Below are 22,273 nucleotides of genomic sequence, written 5' to 3' on the forward strand. Positions count from 1 at the left end.
CAACATTTAAATGCATTTCTTTCTTCTTCCTTTAAAAAAAATCTACAATTTTTAACAATTTTTTTAAAATTAAATTGTATTAAATGGTATGGTCTTGGGTTTATATGATGTTTAGATTAACAGTATTTGCAGAATTTATCATGGGTACTTTTTTGTTGGGGGTTTGTCTTTTTTGCTTTGTTTTGTTTGTGCCGAGTCAAAGAAATGATGTTTTTAAAGTGCTATAGGCCAACAAAAAGTTATAAAACAGCTTCTGTAAGTTCACTATGCCACCACATGTCACTGTTGTTCCTAAAACTTAAAAAGCTTTGAATCTTTCAAAATAAATCAAACATAGTCCTAAAGCTATGGGGCTTAAGTTAGTTATTAAAGAACAACAGGGGAAATTTCCATTTAAAGAATCTAAACAGACAGGTAAAGGATACAAAAGCTCTGAAACCTCTTCTGACTGTTGCATCTCAATTATCAGCCATAACAGAAAATTAGCAAGTAGCACATTCACAGCAACAACAAAACCATGACGGGAAAATAACACCATCTTACCTGCAGAACAGCATGATCCAGACTGACTAAGGACGCGGGAGCAGCCCTTTTTATATCCTGTTGCTCCTCCCACCGGAAGTTTTTTTTTATCATTTTTTTGTCAAAAACGGATTTTCTCATCATTTAAACACAGTTTAAACTTTGAAACCCCCAACAATTTCTACAGCATAATTCAATACATTTTGTTTTTCATTCTGAGTCGACAACAAAGTTGTATTAGCTGAGAAAATGCGTGAAACAAGCAAAGGAGTATATTTTTCATACTAGGAAGCTATCATTTCGCGCCTTCCCGCCTATTTACAATGCGGAAATGCCTTACCTTGGGTTTCTCAGATTCACCTGCAGACGGGACATGATGGGGTGAAAATCCGGCGCACCTCCAGGTAGGAACGTTGAGATAAACTTGTGTAAAAGTACGAAAATAGAGCTTCGCGATGTGCGACTTTGTTCTTGCCCTCTAAACGGAGACGAAGGGCAGGATAACAGCGAATTTTACCGGATGTTTAGAGAGCAGGGAAAATTTGGCGCGTGTCTGTGCCTAGGTGTGGACGTTTACCTGGTAGCCCGCTGGTCGCCACACAGATGTGCAACAAAGATAGTTTAAATTTGATAAATAAAATAGTAATTGTGAAGCCGCTTTGACTTCCTTCTCTTCACTACTCTAAGAATACATTCAGAGTCAGAGGTAAGGTCTTAATAATCCCACATCAATTTAGAGCTTGATATCCTGTTATATTCTCCAAACGAGGACACATTTTTTTTGACTCACTCCCATTTCTTCTTTTTGCGTTTTGAAGCTCTACTTAGAACCTTCTTAAGATCCAGCAGTGCAAAATGCACATTCTTGCAATTCTTCAGCTGGTCTTAAGATTTTGATCAGGAGTGTATTCGAGAGCATCATTGGAAGTTTGAGGGGAATTTTTACTAAAGATTTAACAAATCTGTGTAAACAATTATGAAAAAGCTCATCCTCAATGAAAACACTCCAACGCAGCTAAGGCTAAAGCTAATAAAGCTACGTTACCTATGTAGCTGACGTAGCTAAATCTCAGGCTAACAAAGCCATGTCTGCTACATAAGATACATAGGTTATGTTACTACTTAGCTTAATGAAAAGCTAATAAAGTTAAATAGCTAGATAACTAGTGTACCTAAAGCTAAAGCAAACTAAGCTACATTAGAATATGCTACATGTAGTGGCAACAAAAACTAAAAACCTCCTTTGCCACTTCTTGCTGGACATGAAGTTTCCTGACTCTCGCTTTTCAAAGTTAAACTTACATGCATGTAAGACTATCTTACAATCCAAATGTAAAGACAAAATAAATCAGTTACCATTTAAATGAGGCAAAACAAGCAAAACCTAAATTACCTAAATTACTTTATGCCTCTACCACTACATTTGCTAAGGCTAAACCTGTTTTAGAAGTACTCATACAAACTGTGGGTCAATTTCGCTTCATTAGCTGTAGCTAAAACTAACTTAGATACTCCGACATCTGTAATGTTTACTACATAGTTAACATTGCAAGCTATGTTAGCTTTAACTAAAATGAATGACGCTAAAGTGAGCCACTGTTTGCTGAACTGCTTCTGAAATGGGACTATACATAAGTTTATCCCGGATTAGACATTGGACCTTTTTTTTGTTTTATTGATGAAATGATGCGTAGCCTGTCATGTTTGCAATGTGATTATTTCATAAATCTATTCAGAATTTTTTTTTTTAAAGAATAAAGTTGAATTTTACCAGCAAATTTATTCACTCATTCCATTCTGACAGAAGCAGCATCTCACAGTTGTGGTCTGCCAGAGGGTGCGTCTGAGATCCTCGGTCTGCAGCTAGGCCCCATTCAGCCTTTTGGTGAAGAGATTAGCATGGATGCAGCGATAATGGTAGTTTAGCTGTACTGGACAACATTTTATTTAAAGAAGAGAAAAGAACCACACTGAAAGCTTATCTTGGCAGAAAGATGTTTTCAGTCTTCTCTCAACCAACTTGGGCAAGAGTTGGACCAAGGCTAGTTTATTGCCTGGGATGGTACATGCCCACTATGTCATTTGTTTTGTTTCTTTGATTGACCTGTAATGAAAATGACAGAGAACTTGTCCCATCTCCCATCCATATTTCTCTGAAAGGTTCTGCTTCTCCCCAACACTGTGCATAGATTGATGCCCAAATGAATATGAAATACACCCCATGCAATGAATATAGGAAACACTTACTGGCATGGCAGGTTGCCTCAGAACATAATTTCAGAGGATGTTGACTCATAGTTTCCATTTGTGTCAGAAAAAAGCCCCACAGGTATGCTGCAGTGATGAAATCCACCTGAAGTTTTCAAACCCAAACATTTCATCACTGGTAACTGAGATGCTTGAATTAGTTTCTTTTTTGTTTGTTTCTGTTATACAGTCTGAATTAAATGGAAAATGAGAGAAGTGTAAAGAGATTATCTTTTGATGAAGATGAATCAATACAAAATGGGACAATGTTGTTTAAAATACCAGTTAAGAGTCTATAGGGAGCACTTGACTGAGCAAATACATGTTACATTTTACTGTAGAAACATGTTATTATTTTGAACAGCTACTTGAGAGATCAAAAAGTAACAGGAAATACCAAGGAATTAAATGCAGCATAGCTTATGAGGGAATGTCATTCTGTTATCCGCAAACTAAAAATAATAACTGACAGTTATATACACTATATTGCCAAAAGTATTCACTCACCCATCCACATAATTGAAATCAGGTGTTCCAATCACTTCCATGGCCAAAGGTGTATAAAATCAAGCACCTAGGCATGCAGACTGTTTCTACAAACATTTGTGAAAGAATGGGTCGCTCTCAGGAGCTCAGTGAATTCCAGCGTGGTACTGTGATAGGATGTCACCTCTGCAACAAGTCCAGTTGTGAAATTTCCTCACTCCTAAATATTCCACAGTCAACTGTCAGTGGTATTATAACAAAGTGGAAGCGATTGGGAACAACAGTAACTCAGCCACAAAGTGGTAGGCCACGTAAGATGACAGAGCAGGGTCAGCGGATAGTGTGCAGAGGTGGCCAACTTTCTGCAGAGTCAATCGCTACAGACCTCCAAACTTCATGTGGCCTTTAGATTAGCTCAAGAACAGTGCTTAGAGAGCTTCGTGGAATGGATTTCCATGGCCGAGCAGCTGCATCCAAGCCATACATCACCAAGTGCAATGCAAAGCGTCAGATGCAGTGGTGTAAAGCACGCCGCCACTGGACTCTAGAGCAGTGGAAATGCGTTCTCTGGAGTGACAAATCACTCTTCTCCATCTGGCAATCTGATGGATGAGTCTGGGTTTGGCAGTTGCCAGGAGAACAGTACTTGTCTGACTGCATTGTGCCAAGTGTAAAGTTTGGTGGAGGAGGGATTATGGTGTGGGGTTGCTTTTCAGGAACCGGGCTTGGTCCCTTAGTTCCAATGAAAAAAACTCTGAATGCTTCAGCGTACCAAGACATTTTGGACACTCCCATGCTCCCAACTTTGTGGGAACAGTTTGGGGATGGCCCCTTCCTGTTCCAACATGACTGTGCACCAGTGCCCACAGCAAGGTCCATAAAGACATGGATGGGAGAGTTTGGTATGGATGAACTTGACTGGCCTGCACAGAGTCCTGACCTCAACCCAATAGAACACCTTTTGGTTGAATCAGAGTGGAGACTGAGCCAGGCCTTCTCATCCAACATCAGTGTGTGACCTCACAAATATGCTTCTTGAAGAATGGTCAAAAATTCCCATAAACAAAATCCTAAACCTTGTGGAAAGTCTTCCCAGGAGAGTTGAAGCTGTTATAGCTGCACTTTGTCTTTGTCTGCCAGACCATTACACCAGCAGAGACTGTGATTACACTGTATTCAAATAGATGTACTCTAATATGGAGTTGGCCCCTCTTTTGCAGCTTTAACAGCCTTTATTATTCTTGGAAGGCTTTCCACATGATTATGGAGTGTTTTGGGGGTAATTTATGCTCATTCACTCTTAACAGCATTTATAAGGTCAGGCACTGATGTTGGACTAGGCCTGGCTCATGATCTCTGTCCTATATGGGTTGAGGTCAGGGCTCGTCAAGTTCCTCCAATCCAAACTCATCAAACCATGTCTTTATAGTCCTTTCTTTGTGCACTGGGGTATGGCTATGTTGGAATAGAAGGCCTTCCCACAACCGTTGCCACAAAGTTGAAAGCATAGCATTGTCCAAAATGTTTTAGTATGCTGAAGAATTAATATTTCCCTTCACTAGAGATTAGGAGCCTAGCCCAAACCCCGAAAACAGCCCTGTTCCATTATTCCTCCTCCACCAAACTTCACTGTTGGAAGATGCAGTCAGGCAGGTGATGTCCTCCTAGCATCTGCCAAACTCAAACTCACCCATCTGACTGCCAAACAGAGAAGCTTGTCACTCCACAGGGATGGAATATCCATCAGGGATGAAATTTCACAAACTGTTTTATTGGAGAGGTGGCATCCATCACAGTGCCATGCTTGAAGTCACTGAGCTCTTCAGAATGATCTGTTTTGTAACAAAAATGTTTGTAGGTAGAGACTTCATGGCTGGGTGGTTGATTTTTATACACCTGTGGCAACAGCTCTGATTGAAATCCCTGAACTCAACAATAAACAGTTGTGGACAAATACCTTTGTCCATATAGTGTATGTACAGACAGTTAAACATGCGGAAGATCTCCAAAGACAAAAAAAATGATTCCCCTGGTTTTTACAAATCCTAACTAGGTTCTGTTAATAATGATTAACTCTTCATAGTCAGTAGGTTTTATTCCATGGTCTCAAACCTGTGATTTTTTTTTAAGGAGGATGTACTTGAACAGCTGCAGTAGCTGTCATTACACACATGACCAATTATGGATAAATATGTTTTTCTAGTGCATTAGTGTGGTTTCAGGGGGAGGAGGGGGTGTTAAGTGTGTGACTTTGTCAGAGGAAGTGATGAATTCTTCAGACAGGACTTTGCAGATCAGCAACAGAGATTCTGTGATGTTTCCATCCCTCCTCCTGAACTCCTCCCACTGCAGCCTGCTAGCTTTAAATGGGAGGGAGAGCGGGAGGATCAGCACTGACTCCAGAACTACTAAGAGCCTGAATCTTTCTGACAAAGCACAGGTGCAAACCAGAGGATACAGAGACAGCTCAGCAGGAGGAAATAACAAAGAGATTCAGCAGGATTACAAGTCTGAACAGAAAGGTAAACACATCTCTCACTTACTTGGAGGTTTAACATAGTATAGGTTGTTGTAGTTTCTGTTGTCTTGTTAAAGGTTTTTGAACCAAATATTAAAAACCTAAAGGGACTGTACAACATTAACCATTTATGATACTTTCTTAAAAAAATAAGGCTTCATGTGCAAAAAAATCACCATATAAAGTTATTATGTTGATGAAAATCTGAATTAACCTCTGAGTTTTAAATTAATCCATATAGCACACTTTTCTGTTTCTGTGTTAATTTTTTATACGTCAGTGACCCCTCAAAGGCACTAGTACAGTGGTGCTTGCAGAAATGGGTGTAATCGTAATTTATCCTCCACATTTTAAGTGTAAAACAGAAGTGTTATTAACAAAGATAAGCAGGACGTCTTGTCTATTTAGTTCACTTAAAAATGCACTCTGTATTTACACATTATCACTGAACTTCTATTACTTTAGGAAGTTATGATCATTATGAAAGTTGAAACAAAAGAAGAGCAGATTTTACAATCACCGCTGGCCCCAAAACTAAAGGATGAGACAACATGATGATGCAAAGACTGTACTGAGATTATGTATCACTGCAAAAACACAAAACTATCTCGTTACTCTTAATTTATTTCAATTCCAACTGTCTTGTCAAAATAAACATCTTATTTAGAGATATAATGAGCAAAAAACAAGGCATGGATTTCTTTTAATACATGAAAATATCAGCCAGTGGAATAAGCCACTTATTAAGTCTTCTAAAATGAGATGTACTGTCTAAGTATGTATGAATATCTATTTAAGATACTCGACAAGTCAAATTTTGCTTGTTTTAGGAGTTTATGAGAAATGTTTGACTTGTAATCAGACAAATCCACTTGCTAAGACTTCACTTTTTGCAGTGCACTCTATAGGGACAGAAAAAAAGTGGGTCTACTCCGTATACCACAGCTCAAATTCACTCCGTGCACTCTGTTACTGAACGTGGTTGTTGGTTACTGAGTCTGGTTCTGATTGAGGTTTCTGCCCTGTAAAAGGAAGTTCTTCCCTTGCCACTGAAACTTTGCTTAATGTTGCTGAGTGCTGTTATTATGATGGATTAATATTGAGTTTCTATGAATACAACAGAGAGTGCAGTCCTAGGGCTGAACGATTTGAGAAAATAATCTAATTGCATTTTCCCCCCCTAATATTGCAATTGTGATTTGTTATGCAATTATTCCTTAAGTTCCTCATCAAACACAGGCAAATTATCATTCTACATTACAACCAACACAATATTACATTAAACTAAGACTGAACAATTTTGAAAAAAATATCTTTATTATTATTTTGACTTATTATTATTTTGACTCATATTGCTAATTGGATATTAATTATTGTATTGAAGGGAGGGATCATTTTTATGTCATCCTCATATTTAATCAGAAAAATGAAGAAAGTAGGATATTTTATAGACTGTTCTTAAAAGATGCTCTTGAATGAAAGATGAAATTAAAGATGAGCCAAATTAAATTATTGTCCAGAAGAAAGTGAACAAAAAGGCAGGGTATGGGGCGTTCACTCACCTCTTCTCCCTGGCTTTTAATCAAGGTTGAGTGGACATCTGGCAAAATCTTAACTAATTTTTAACTCATTTTATTTTATATACTTGCACTGTGTTTATGTATCTTAGTGTTGTATCTGTTTTGTCATTTGTGCTGCTTTTGATCTGTACAGCACTTTAGTCAACTCGGGTTGTTTTAAACGTGCTTTATAAATAAAGTTTGAGTTGAGTTGAGTGGAGTTCAGGGGCTCGTCCACAATTATCCACAATTAGGAGAAGCAGGTAGTGATGGAAATGCAAGCTTTTCTCAGTGATGTCAACCCTGCAGTTCCCATCCTAAGTAGTCACAGAGTGAGCTACTGCTGACTGCAGAATAAAATGTTTAATTTACTTCTCAATTGAATAAGGGTTTGTATTGGAGGATGATAGACGTACAGTTAACGCTTACTCAATTGATCAGCATATTAAAATTCAATAGATCTGGCACGCCGGTGGTCGAGTGGTTGAGGCGCGCGACATGTACACAGGCGACCCGGGTTCGGGTCCGGCCCGTGGCACTATTTCCTGCATGTCTCTCCCCACTTTCTTCCCTGTTTCCGACTCTATCCACTGTCCTATCAAATAAAGGCAAAAAGGCCAAAAATAAATCTTAAAAAAAAAATAAAAAATTCAATAGATCTAAATAAAACATTCATACTGAGAAATAACACACAAAAAACATGAAATGGAGAAAGCACAGTTTCCTGTGAGGAGCTTTTAATTGTCATAGAAACAGACTGAAATTCAACCCTGCTTAACTTTGATATTATTTTGCCTTATCAAGCTGATAGTGTGACCTAGAAGTATCCTTATAATCTATGTGTGCACTCTGCAAACCTATTCTGATGTTATGGAGTGTACATGCTGTGCAGCATTCAACTATCCGAAACTTGATAATGTACTCTGCACAGATAGAGATGATATTTACAGAACAGAGCGCACACAGTTAGCATGCTCTATCTTGCACATTTGATCCTCCACAGCCTGATCTAGAATAAATGTACTGCAGTGTGAACAAGGGAAACTTACCCAGACAGAGAGGCAGGTGTATGTTCAGCAGACGCTTGTCTCTGTCCTGTCATGTGCTCAAACAAAAGAAGTCCATATTAGGATACAGGGACTTGTAATTCAGACATACGGTGTTGCTAAGTTCCATTTCTGTATTTTCTGTTCTTTTTGCAGACAAACTTTGGATAGAAATAGACACAGTAAGAAGAAGTGATACGGGAACTGAAGATGAACCTGTTAGTCATCATCACCATACTTGCAGCATTAAGTGTTGATGTGGTAAGCAGAAATATGTGGAAGTAAATTTTGATGTTATAATTTTCCCAGGGGACTTTGGAGCTCTCAACTAAGTTTGTCTGTCCTCTTCTTCAGGCTTTTTCATACAGGAAGTCCAAAAAGAGAAGGCTACCTGAGCCTTGGCGCACCAGAGATGGTGAGGCAACTGTAAAAGTGATGATATTCAGTTATGTTTGTTCCAGTGAATTTGTTACATGCCAGGTATTAAGTTATTCTTATTTTTTTGTAATGTTATTTTTAGAGATGTGTCGGACTGGAGACGGGAGCAGCTACAGAGGATTTGTGGCAGAGTCTATGACCGGGCGCATCTGCCTGAAGTGGAGCAGGTTTAAAAACCCATGGGGAGCTTCTAAAGGAGTTGAAAACCATAACTACTGCAGGTATTCTTTCACTCAGCAATTACAGTGTGCACCTTTAGAGTTCAAGACAATATTCATATACTTGAATGATTGTAGCTCTTGAAGAATCATATTTTGTAGTGTGTTGTATTACACTTCATCCTATCTTTGTCATATTGCAGCAAATTAAACTATGGTATGATTTGGTAGGGTGTTGTGTTCATTTGTGTTATATCATACTCAATTTATATCATATAAATCATATCTAAAGTTAACGTCTCTTAGCTTCAGCTGATGTATTTAAAATTGTATAACTCAAATTTTAGGAATCCTGACCGGAGTTTGATGCCATGGTGTCATGTCCGGAGAAACGGGAAGTATGTGAGAGAATTCTGCAGTATTCCTAAATGTAAGTTGAAGATGTGGTATTTCATTAACACCTTAAACTTTCATGTTTTGTTTAGATTTTACTAATGAACTCTATCTTCTCCTTCACAGGTTCTGCAGAGACACGGAGACCTCCAAAGGCTGTTGATACAGGTAGATTTGCAGTTTAACACACTTTTCCTCTGCATCACATTGTTTTTGTTCTGTTCTTCATCACTAACTGACTCGTCTTGTGTGTCTGTGCAGAGCTGACCTGTGGTGAGAGGTCTGAGCGGAGGCTAAATAAAATCGTAGGTGGTTCTTTTACACCTATAGAGTCTCACCCATGGGTGGCTGCTCTCTTTCAGCAGCGGACTGGTTTCCTGTGTGGTGGCTCTCTCATCGCACCATGCTGGGTCGTTTCAGCGGCACACTGTTTCTCTGATGGGTGAGAAAACACTATCATTTCCTCAGCAGCCTAGAACAGCATAATGACTCGTGTGTGATATGATGTAATATGTTTACAGACTTGTGTGGGCTATTAACCATTTATGCTTTGTTTGTTTTTTGTTGTTCAGTGATCAGACCAACATCAAGCGCCTGTCTGTGTTCCTGGGGAAGTCTGCCATCAATGAAACTGATGCTGACTCAGAGCAGAGCTTCACCGTGGAAAAACTCATCATCCACCAAAAATACAATGAGTCAAACTATGACAATGACATTGGTAAGCACAACTGCACTGTTATTTAGCCTGCTCTCCAAACACAGACCTTGCCATGGGATTTTAGAGGTGTTGATTTAGTTTCCAGGGGAAAGACCAGGATCTAAGTAAGCATTAGAGCATCATTCTGATACACAAAAGCTCACTGATCCAGGGTTAGTAGTCTAAAAATAAAGGGACTTTGGGATTTGAACTTGCAGAGTTCAACATCTCTAATTGGTCTAGTAGCAGCACTAATAAGACTCTTTCACAAGACAGCAGACGTACATGTCTTATCTTCAGTAGTCTTTATTCCTTGATGATAAAGCAGACAACACTCAGATAACAGAATGAGTACAAAAAGTTGAACCAGAGGTTTAAAGTCCTGGGAACCTTTGGTGGAAACAAATCCTACCAGTGAAAGTAAAGAAACTTAATGTGACTCATATATGTTTGTCTTTCAGCGCTGTTGAAGATCAAAAGCAAAAGTGGGGGCTGTGCGGTGAGGTCAGCGTCCGCCAGGGCCGTGTGTCTTCCTCCGCTACACACCCAGCTTCCGGCAGGAATTCAGTGCAGCATTGCCGGATTTGGGAGGGAGAAATTCTGTAAGTGCTGCTCATACTTTTAAATTCAGATTTTAAGAACCCTTTTTTAGGTTTGGGATTTTTACATCTATATATTTCACTCACAGTCGCATGGCATAAGTCCCAGTACCTGAAACAAGCTGAAGTGAAACTGATCTCTCGGGCTGTATGTAAAAGTGAATCGTACTACGGAGACCTCATCACTACGAACATGCTATGTGCTGGGAGCCCAGACTGGAGCACTGATGCCTGCGAGGTGAGCAGTTTTCTCAGTGTGTGAAACAAAGATTTAAACCTAAACAAACATGCAAAAGATTTAAATACAGCTTTTTTTTTTTTTTTTTTTTTTTATACCTGGGATCATGGATGTAGCACAGGGGGGAAGAGGGTCCTGATTACCTGGGCCAACAGTAGAAAGGGACCCTTAAGAAGCCTTTTTTTCTTAATAATTAGTGTCATTATTAAAACAACAGCAACTAAACAAACTGAAATTTGTATCAAACGTGTATGTATTCTTTATATTCTCTCTGGAGGCTAGCTACACCTCTGCCTGGTATACACAGAGTTCAGAGGCTTTCAGATTAAGTTAAAGGTTTTTTTTTTTCACTTAATTTGTATGATTTCCATTAAATTCAGAATAAGGACAACCATAATGTTGTGTCACATTAGCATACAATATACAGGAGAGAGGGCTTATATGGTCAGTGTATTTTCTGGTATTTCCATTTCCTGTGTGGAATCAGCCTCAGAAATTCAGAGAAACTCTTGTTACTCTGTTTTTACATTTTTGACAGAAAATGAAACAAAAAATGGAAAAACAGGAAAATTTTGAAAAAAAGGTGGATGTGGACTTCCTGGTTCAGTGTGCACCTTTCAGCTGTCACTTGTAGTCACTTAAGTTTGCCCACCTTAAGTGGCATAAATGTTAAAGTTAAAGTAAGTGAAAGAGGGTTACATGACTTAAAATAGCATCTGAATGTGACACCAGAACACTTAAAATAATTTAGTTTAAACTAGTGTTGCATACTTATAATAAACTCAGCATCATTATTTAACACTCAGTAATATCAAGTTCGTGTAATTGTAGCACATTTCAAATAAACAAGTTATTCAAACTCAAAAATGTCAAGTTTGTGTACTTGTTATTTTTGAGGCAACAAGTTTCCACATTTTTTAAGTCAGCTCAAGTCATTCGATTTTACAATGTGGCAGTTGTGAGGCCAGTTAAAAGGACACGTTTCTGTTTGATTGAATGCCCCAAATTTGAGCTGTTGTTAAGCAGAAGAAAATTTGGTGAGAACTTAATGACTTTGGCCAATACACGTGAAAATACAGCGCAGACTCCCCTCCAAAAATCTGCAACCCCTGAGCACACCAAAACCATATGAGAAAAAGCACTGATAGAGTTATAAGGGCATAAACCGCAACTAGAAAGTTCAAGGTTCTTTATTGCAACATGCATTTGCAAAAAGTACAAGCACAGTGAGATTAACTTGCCTACGTTAATGAGTACTGCTAATTATAGGTGGATTTACAATTAGGCAAAGGTAGGCAAATGTGTTCCAACAGGCCTTAAGGCATAGTTACTACAGGTGTGCATCCAATATTGAGGTTCATGAGGGGTGTGCTGGTTCTGCTTGTTGCTTTCCATTCAGGCTCATGGATGAGCAGGGGGATCCCAGGACAGCCACAATAAAAATAAAGGAAATAAATGCAAATTAATATTTGATAATGAAGAAAAATATGTTTCTTGACAAAGTGACCTTGACTAAGAGTTGTGTTTATGTGTGTGTTTGCACTTGAAAAGAGGAAGTTTAAAGAGGCCAGGGTGCACACAAAAACAGAAAAAAACTTAAATCTTGCTTGCACCAGCGATTTCTCAAATGTTTCTATTAATGTAAAAAAAAAAAAAGAAGTGCATAAAGAAGAGGAAGATGTAATTTTAGACATGCATTGTCATTCTCTTTTTATAATCTGTGAGTTCTAAATTACTGTTGCATTGTTCCCCTCCTAGGGTGACTCTGGTGGTCCGCTGGTGTGCCAGGTGTCGGACCGGATGTTTCTGTTTGGGGTGGTGAGCTGGGGCGATGGCTGTGCCAGGAAGAACAAACCAGGTGTTTACACACAGGTCACCAACTACAACAAGTGGATTGAAGCAAAAACAGGGCTCTATAAATTCACAAATGGGGTCATGTTTCCCCAAAAGTAAAGCCAGGCAGAGTGTTCATGCAGTTTTTTATTTCATGAAGGAATTTTTGGCAGCAGAATTGAAGTCTTGCAAGCATTTTACTTTTAGAGAAGCTAATGTGTGTTTCTATCTTTAGAAATTTCAGTTTTGCACTTTTAAAATTTCTCAAGTGTGAGTATTTTTATATATTTCGTTGTACATAGTAAATAATATTTTATAACTTGTGCATGAATTTTTTATACTCAGGTTATGTATTTAAGACAACAAGCTATATAAATGTTTATTTTGAGCATTTTGTTGAAGGCTGGCCCTGCTGTTGAGCACTTTTATAATGAATTAAAGTGTTTTTTACATATCTGTTGTACTCATTTCTTTGCTCAAACATTTTGAAATCTCCTTGTTTCCTTTGTAAAGTGTCAAATATTTACATTACAACATTTGATTTTTTCTTTGTGTTGCACTCGCTGAAGAGAAGCAGCCACAGTGTGCATCTGTGTTAAAGGGCATGCTGTATTATAGATAAAGGGTTTTTAAAAATGCCTCAGAAACACTGAAAAAACAGACAATCCTAAACAACTCACTCTGGTTTTATCCACCACAGTTTGTCCTTTACTGAAAGAGCGCCACGTCAAACACTAGAGGGCGCTGTAGTGTAAAAATTACACGGGCTGGTCAACATAAACCTTTTTAATATGAAGAACAGCAGTCAGAGTCAAGAACAGAGTCGGTATCTCATCATTGAAAAGGACTTTTAGTTCTCATTTGTTCTACTTTTCTTTAGGTGTGGCTTAACAACAAAAAATGACATAAAAACAATAAATTACTAAAAACAGTAAAAATGCTAATACAATAAATTGGACAGGATAGAATGATATGATACATAAAATACTTTTTGTGCAAATTAGCCTTAGTAGCAGTAACAGTATTGGTAGCGGTCTTTTTTTTATTGTTAATTTAAGATATCATGGCAATAGGAACAGAGAGAGAGCAGAATTTTTTCTTATTCATTCTTTTACTCAGTTTTTCCAAAATAAAGATTATCCAGTAGGATATCCCTTCCAACATGATTCTGAAACATTTCAAACATTTTTTCAGTTAAATTCTGGCTAATATTTCCTAATAATGGGGCATTGACAGGCTCATCAACATCTTTTAATCCATCAGGGAAACATGAATGGCCCACGCAATACAAAGGAACAAGGATTTATATTCTAGGCACCTTGAATGTCTGCAGATAATTTAATTGAAATCTAGTTAGTGTGTTTAATATTCAAGCATGTAGCAAAGATATGATTACCTGGCATGCCAGACTGTTTCATATATCACATCACACAGTATATATTTCACATTCATCTGGGAAACCTCTCATACAAAGTGTTTGGGGCAGGACTTTTCAAAAACTTCTCAGAAGGTGACTGGACAAATATTCTGTCTGCCAAAGTCATTACAAGGCAATCAGAGCGACAAGACAAAATAAGGTAGTAGGTAGTCGCTCCGTTAGTAACCTGTCCTTGACAGTCTGGCGCTGCTGAAGTTTATAAACAGTGGAGCTTGCTGGTGGATAAAACGCACGCTGAAGCCGGTTGGCAGAAGTGCAAAAACATCTTCTCTGCTAAGAGAAGTTTAAGTGTGGTTCTTTGCTCTAGTTTTAATAAAGACATGTGGACCTGTTCGGAAAAAGCTGCCACTATACTACACCAGGTTCCAAATTATTAAGCAAATTATATTTTTCTCAGGTTTTCCTAAACAGTTGATGCAAATGATAGTCAGTATAATTTTCATGTCATTAACTGTTAGAGCATGTTTCAGATTTCGTTAAACCTCTGATTGAAAACTGTCTTTTTTTCAAAAATAAAACTCAAAACACAGTTCCACATTATTATGCAAACCAGAGTTTCAAAACATTTTATAGGTTGTAAAGAACTGTAAATAGTCATTTGGTGAATTTGCAGCATTAGGAGGTCCAATTTACTGAAATCAAATGCTATTTCAATCAAGAGAATAGATCAATAGATCTTTAGCTTGAGGATGCTCCAATGGTTCTCAATTGAGGTCAGGGGAGGATGGGGGCCACACCATGAGTTTATCTCCTTTTATGCCCATAGCAGCCAATGACACAGAGGTATTCTTTGCAGCATGAGACAGTGCATCATCATTCATGATGATTTTGCTACAGAAGGCACTGCTCTTCTTTCTGTACCATGGAAGAAAGTGGTCAGTGGGAAACTATATTCTTCGCAGAGGTCATTTTCACACCTTCAGGGATCCTAAAGGGCCTACCAGCTCTCTCCCCATGATTCCAGCCCAAGACATGACCCCGCCATCTCCTTGCTGACATCACAGCCTTGTTCGGACATGGTGGCCATCCACCAACCATCCACTACTCCATCCATCTGGAACATCCAGGGTTGCACAGCACTCATCAGTAAACAAGACTGTTTGAAAATGAGTCTTCATGTATTTCTGAGCCCACTTCAACCATTTCTGCTTGTGAGCATTTGACAGGGCGGCTGAATAGGTTTATACACGACTGCAAGCCTCTGGAGGATCCTACACCTTGAGGTTGGTGGGACTCCAGAGGCTCCAGCAGCTTCAAATACCTGCTTGCTGCTTTGTAATGGCATTTTAGCAGCTGCTGTTTTAATCTGATGAATTTGTCTGGCAGAAACCTTCCTCATTATGCCTTTATCTGCATGAACCTGTCTGTGCTCTGAATCAGCCACAAATTTCTTCACAGTGCAATGATCACATTTAAGTTTTTGTGAAATATCTAATGTTGTCATACCTTGTCCAAGGCATTACACTATGTGAGGCTTAATGGCAGCTGAGAGATCCTTTTTCTTTCCTATATTGCTGAAACCTGTGGCCTGCTTAATAATGTGGAACATTCTTCTTAAGTAGTTTTCCTTTAATTGGGCTCACCTGGCAAAATAATTATCACAGGTGTCTGAGATTGATTTCAGTGATCCAGAGAGCCCTGAGACAATACCATCTATGAGTTTAATAGAAAAACAAAAAAATTAATGTTTATGTGACTAAAATCCAATTTGCATAATAATTTGGAATGCAGTGTAAAGCTACATTCCAGTTAATCACTACACAGGCAGCAGTTATTGAATTTACTGGCTTCCAGTTCAACCAAACTAGCACAAACTCATGCTGATAGCAGGTCAGGAGAGATGTGAAAACATCTTTTTCAATCATAAAAACCTTTCAGTGCCGCTTTTTAGTGATGTGCTGTTTGTGCACGAGTCAGTACAAAGAGCCAGCTCTGAATTCTACTGTATTTGAGAGCTGTTTTATATTATTATTGTTAATATTATTATATTTGGGTGTGACTTTGTGTTATTTGATTGATTCATAGGTATGATCTTTTCCCCTCACTGCTCTGTAACAGGCACACCACACATTGGGGAAACGAGTTTGATGGTGTTACATTAATGTTTTTTATCAGGTGTGTCATACAGCCCAGCCAGTGAGCAGATTCCATCTGATGCACAACTTATTTTCAGGGGACAGTAAAATTGACCCTTCTCTAAGCCGCTCCCTGAAACAGCCACTGTCCAATCATAGCTTAGCAGTAGTTAAGGCGCAAACCTAGGATTGGACAGTGGCCGTTTAAGAGAGGGGCTTAGCAAAAGGTCAGTTATGTTTAATTTTTTGTTAATTACAATATTATTTAGATGTGTTGTTAATTTTCAAAATATACTGTCTCCTGAAATACATTCTGTCTCAGATGGAATCTGACATCCCTCCACTCATTTTCTTGGCTTTGTGAAAGCAAAAAATCAACCCCCCACTGTAAGGATTTGGATGTCCTGTAAGCTCACTGCTTAGTACAATAGCGTCTGCATTCATTAGTAGTTAAACAGTCAGTAGAAAAAAAGCACAGTGCTCTAGTTTCTGGACCAGCTGCACACTTTAAAGGCAAAGCACTACAGTATATTTATTTTTGCTTCTTTGCTATAATAAAGCTATCATATGACTCAGCAAGAAGCTTTTGAGTATCTATACGTAGCATTGTACTAAACACAGTTCTGCTGCAGGGCGGAGAAAGCTGAGAGTATAGTCAGAGCTAGAGGACTTTTGATTCCCAGGAAACCTTCTGCGGGAAGGAGTGAGTGTTTATGTGTTCAGTTGTCCACTGACTCACACCTCTTTCTAATACCTCCAACAGCCACAACCCCTCCCCTAAAGACAGACACATTCTGCAGGATCACTCCCTCAGTCAAGGCTAAAGCATCCAGAACTACAACCATGAGTGGTCTAAGACTTAATCAGACACTGTCATCTAAGTTGTGGCTTTCACAAACGCAGTCCAACTACCACTCCCCTTGGAAAATGTTGATTAGAAAAACAGCCAACTGCTGGTCGTACACCAAACAACATCTCAAAATTTTAAAGTCTCATACAAATTTCCAAAGTTGGAATAAAACCATGAAAAGTGTTGGGAAACACTCCTGTGGCTTTGGTTGTTTGGTGTAAGGAGGTAATTTAACCAGATCTACACTGTTTTAAGGCAGTCCTTTTCTCAACTTGGCATAAAGATAAAATCAAATGTGTAACCTTTTTGACAGGGTATTTGTTATGGTCTTGCAAACGGCGGTGGTAAAAGACGCGAACAGTGTAAATTACTGGAGCAGTCTTGTGAGCACCAACTAGGACACAGCCAATAGTGAGTATAGCAGGAAGGGATGCGCTGTAAAACATACTCACCAGAGATTTCAGGGTGGAGTATATCATAGCCAGAACGTCATAGCAAGCTAGCTTACTAAAAAAAATACTCACCATTGCAACTGTTTCTCACATTTTTCTTTGCACTCACAATTTCGAGGATGAGTATGTCATAAACAGAACTTAAACGCTAGCTATCTAACTAAAATCTGACTAAAATATATACGTATGTAGATCAAAGAAATATTGCCGCCATTAGAGAATACAGAGCGATCAGTCATTTTAAGCTTAGTCTTAAAGTTTGTCAGATTTAAGGCTATTCTCACATCATCTGGAGATCATTCCAGGTCTAAGCTCCACAAAAACTAAATGCCTGGCTCCAGGCATTGGCTGGCTACATATGTCCTGGAGATCTTGGATGATTCATACATCACAAGCATGTCAGGGATGTATTTGGGTGCAGAGCCACAGGGAGAATTTTTCCAGGAATAGAAAAAAAATTAAAACTGTAAACATGTTGATTTCTACTGCGAGGTTTAACATTTAATGGGGGCCAAATGGGGATTAACTCACTTTTGGAGCCAGCCTTAAGCGGCCACTCGAGGAACTGCAGTTTTTGACACCTCCACACTGGCGTCATCTCTCAGCCCTGGAGGTTCCTGTTTGATTAAGAACGCTTCAAAACTTCCCCAAGCAGCCTCCTGTAATGCTCTCTATCACTGCCTGTTTGGACAGGAGCATGTATACAGACAGTTTACAGCAGTACAACTGGGGCCAAACACAGTTCATCCAATCCCCCACTCAATTACTCACAGACCCCAGTTTACTTTACTGCTCCTCTGCTCTGCCTCGACCCATATATGGATTAGAGCTGTTTCAAGTCCGAGTCTTACTCCTCTTTAAGGACAATTTCAGAGGAAGAGGAGAGGAGAAAAGAGGACAGGGCAGTAAATATTCTTACCAGGATGACCAGAGTGTCCAGTCATACTGGTTTGGTTTCTAGCCGCTTGTCTATGCCCACAGAGACACACATTTTAACACACTGGAGGGTCTCTTGGCCACACTCTCTTTGGTCCACACCAGTTCTCAGGGGTATAAATACCTCTATTTTAGCTGCTGGGGTCTCCGGTTTCCCCAAAACACATTCAGACTAGAGCAGGGACATTACAACAACCACAAATAACAGCATTATGACTCTTGTCCTTTAATTACTACAAGAGTGGAGCTGCTTTCACATTAATTCCAACACAACTTCAAGTGCAACCTGTCGTTGGGGTGTTAAACCAGCGGGACAGCTGATAGAGAAGAGACGTTGTAGAAACAGCGTGTGGGTGCAGCGCAGGGTCTGTCATAGTCTCCGTCCTGCTGCAGAGACTCCTTCAGCCAGCAGCAGCAGCAAGCTGAATCCTCGTCTTTATTTAGACCTGAACATTTAGGTCTGGAGACGTGAACTCCTGACCCACCTTTTAATGAACACAGATCAGGTGTCAGATGCAGGTTAGGAGCTTCATAGGAAAAGACAGAAACTTCTTTTCAATATTTCAGGCAACAAAGCAGAATCCCTCTGTACATACAAGTCCATATGAAAGCATGGTGGCAAAATGGATGAATGTAATACTACTACTATTAATAATAATCATAATAGCCTCCATTTTTATTCTTTTCTCTGTTTCAGCTCCTCCTTCAAATTGGTTGTTTTTCACTTTACCCCAAGCTCTTAAAACAATATCCTACATCCTTATTTCACAAATTTGGGAGGATTATAGAAAAATGCTTTTTAAAGAGGGGGTCCTCACCCTCAGGGGTGTCATAAAGGGCCAATAGGAGGGGCTGAAATGTGGAGATAGAAAGAAACAAAACTGAACAAAAATAAAATTAAACTGATTATATTAAAATTATAAGACAATTCTGTATAGATGCTACATGTCACTGTTTATAGAATACAAAAATACTCAATGCACAAATAGATGTTTACCTTTACTATTAGTCTGATATACAAACAAAATCACACAATTTTCATAAAGATCCTACAACTAAGTCCCAAAAATGTCTGTAAGTGCTTGAAAATTTCAGACAAATTTCACAAAATATCACCCCCCCAATACCCAAATATTTCACAGCAAAATTTCCCAAAAAACTTCCAACAAAATTCTCAAAAATGTACAAACATATCCCAAAATTTCCACAAAAGTACTTAACAGTTCCAAGATAAATTCCCAAAAATATTCATAAAAATCTCTTAAATTTTTCAAGTGAAACTCCCTAAAATTCAAAGAAAATTCCCCCAAATATTTAATTAAACTTACAAATAAATGTGCCAAATGAACATGAGAGTGCCTGAAAATTCCCCCCAAATTTCTACAAATTCCCATGAAAATGTTCATATGCTTTTGAAGCAAATTTTCCCAGATACTTCCAGTGAGGAGCACAGATGGCCTAGTGGTTTTCACACATGTATGCAGACGGCCTGGGTTTGAATCCAGCCTGTGGTCCTTTCCCTCATGTCTCTCCCCGCTCTCTCGTCCCTGTTTCCGACTGTCCTCCACTATCAATAAAGACACAAAAAGCCTAAAAATAAATCTTAAAGAAAATAAAAACCAATGAAATGCTCCAAAAAAATCTACAAACACCAAAATCATCAAACATATTGGCATTCTGGTCAGAATGCCTCCTGGTCCTCTCTCGGTGGAGGTCTTCAGGACACAACCAACTGGGAGGAGACCCAGATAGGACTCGCTGGAGTGATTACATATCTTATCTGGCCTTGGGAAAGCCTTGGAATCCCCAAAGAAGAGCTGGAAAATGATGCTGAGAGAGGGATGTCTGGGCTGACGTGCTTAGCCTGCTGTCACCACAACCCTGCCTGTCTGGATAAGTGGAAGAAAATGGATGGGTGGTAGTCATAAAGAGGCATCAGCATCAAGATAAATGTTCCCTATTCAGCTCAACTCCTCACAGGAGCTTTAAGTTTGTTTTTTATTATCTTTTGTCTCTTATCTTCCTTTTAAAGTGTCTTATTTTGTGCTGCATTATTTTAATGCCAAAACACTGCAGCAACACTGACTTTATTTAACCATTATTACAAGACTTTATAAGCATGTGAGTGTATGAATGTGTTCTTTATTCAAAAACATAAAGATCCCTTAGGGCAGTGGTACTCAACCTGTGGCTCTGGAGCCACATGTGGCTCTTTTGTGACTATTTGTGCCTCTTTGATGTATTAATTTTAAATATTATTCCCCCAGAAAACCTGAAAGGGAAACATTTTTGCCCTTTTCACAATTTTTTGCCACATTTTTTTTTTTCAATTTTTGCCACTTTTATCCAAATTGTTTCCCCATTTTTTTGCCCCCTTTCACCCATTTAGGCTAACTTTTGCCATTAAATACCACTTGTTTTCTATTTTCTGTCCCATTTTTGCCACTTCTATCTCATTTTGCCCTTTGTACTATTTTATTTTGGCCCATTTAAAGTATCTTTTGCCATAAAATACCATTTGTTTCTGATTTTTGTTTTGCCCATTTCTGCCACTCGACTGCTTTTTGCACATTTTAATTAATTTCCACTTATTTTTTGGCCACTTTTGGACCATTTTTGCCACCTGTTTCTCATTTTTTGGGTCACTTCTCACCTATTTCTGCTTTTTTCTGAACCTTCTTCCACTTTTTCTCCCCATTTCTCACATTTTTGCTGCTTTTTGACCATTTTTGCCACCTTTAATTTATTTGTAATTCTGCCTAAGCCGTTTTTGCCACTTTTCACCACTGAGATTGTGGCTCTTGCAAAGGTATTTTGCAATAATTTGGCTCTTTGGTTGAGCAGGGTTGAGTAACACTGTGTTAGGGTTTGGAAAAGTTCTTGGGTATTTCTCGGACCTGTTCCCTCCTCATCCTCCCTGCTCCTCAGATGTAAATCTGACCTTCATCAAACTTTATTACGCTCTTAATTAATTTTCTCCTCAACACTTTCCTTTTTGGGGCTACTGGCATGCATGACGTCATTTGGGAAGCGCTTTCACTTACCGTGTGTGCGCGAGCGTGTTTGCTTGTGTGAGCGCGTGTGCGTGGGGGTGGAGGGATGGGGGGCGTCAGTGCGCACCAGCACCAACCCGCTTGGCAGCTGTATTCCTCGGCTGTGATTGGGCGGAGGGCGGTGATTCCGTCTGTCACGATTTGGGTCGCTCCCACCGGAGGACACCGACCGTCTGAGTCCAGCTTTACCGAGGAGAGCACCGGGAGGAGAGGAGAGGATCTGTGCTCCTGTCTGTACCTACCGGAGAGGAGGAAGAGGAGGATCTTCAGAGCTGGATCTGGAGCGACCAGCCGCCTTTTCTTCAGTCAGGGCTGCGGTAAAAGTCGTTCACGATGCCGGTGTTTCACACCAAGACCATCGAGAGTATCCTGGAGCCGGTGGCCCAGCAGATCTCCCACCTGGTCATCATGCACGAGGAGGGGGAGGTGGACGGTAAAGCCATCCCGGATCTGACGGTGCCGGTGGCCGCGGTGCAGGCGGCTGTCAGCAACCTTGTGCGGGTGAGTCCCAGAGCGTCAAATCCCTCAAACGTCAAAGTGACATTTATCATGGAAACTTCAAAAACCTGCAGACAAAACCTCCTGCAGAGACTCCTTTATTCAACACCACATCTCCACGCTGCACTTGGAGTGGGCTGGGCAATACATCCAGTTTTTAGCTACATATATGGATTTATTTTCAGTTGAGATAAAGGGTAAGAAGACAAAACCGTTTATTTCTGTGGAGTCTATTTT

At 39.4% G+C, this 22,273-nt stretch overlaps 2 protein-coding genes across 4 annotated transcripts in view; both read left to right on the forward strand.

Annotated features, from left to right (window-relative positions):
- Positions 1-871: 871 nt before the first annotated feature.
- Positions 872-13,186, forward strand: LOC121511370 (tissue-type plasminogen activator-like). 2 transcript variants are annotated; one of them, XM_041790019.1, is made up of 12 exons: positions 872-926; positions 5,696-5,777; positions 8,535-8,639; positions 8,733-8,793; positions 8,899-9,037; positions 9,322-9,404; positions 9,494-9,535; positions 9,629-9,809; positions 9,940-10,085; positions 10,526-10,666; positions 10,753-10,901; positions 12,660-13,186. In XM_041790019.1, exons 3-12 carry the CDS (start codon positions 8,589-8,591, stop codon positions 12,852-12,854), a joined length of 1,188 nt encoding a protein of 395 aa, XP_041645953.1. In that variant the 5' UTR covers positions 872-926; positions 5,696-5,777; positions 8,535-8,588; the 3' UTR covers positions 12,855-13,186. The 2 variants fall into 2 exon arrangements, with proteins under 2 accessions (XP_041645953.1, XP_041645954.1); XM_041790020.1 differs by lacking the exon at positions 872-926 and having other exon boundaries at positions 5,658-5,777.
- An 8,507-nt stretch (positions 13,187-21,693) lies between these two features.
- LOC121511412 (vinculin-like) overlaps positions 21,694-22,273 on the forward strand; it is a 57,900-nt gene continuing 57,320 nt past the window's right edge. For both annotated transcript variants that reach the window (XM_041790080.1, XM_041790081.1), the window contains exon 1: positions 21,694-22,039. In XM_041790080.1, coding sequence (XP_041646014.1) covers positions 21,872-22,039 — 168 coding nt within the window. In that variant the 5' untranslated portion in view covers positions 21,694-21,871. The remainder of the gene's footprint in view (positions 22,040-22,273) is intronic.

Source organism: Cheilinus undulatus, linkage group 6 (assembly GCF_018320785.1).
Source record: "Cheilinus undulatus linkage group 6, ASM1832078v1, whole genome shotgun sequence".
NCBI lineage: Eukaryota > Metazoa > Chordata > Actinopteri > Labriformes > Labridae > Cheilinus > Cheilinus undulatus.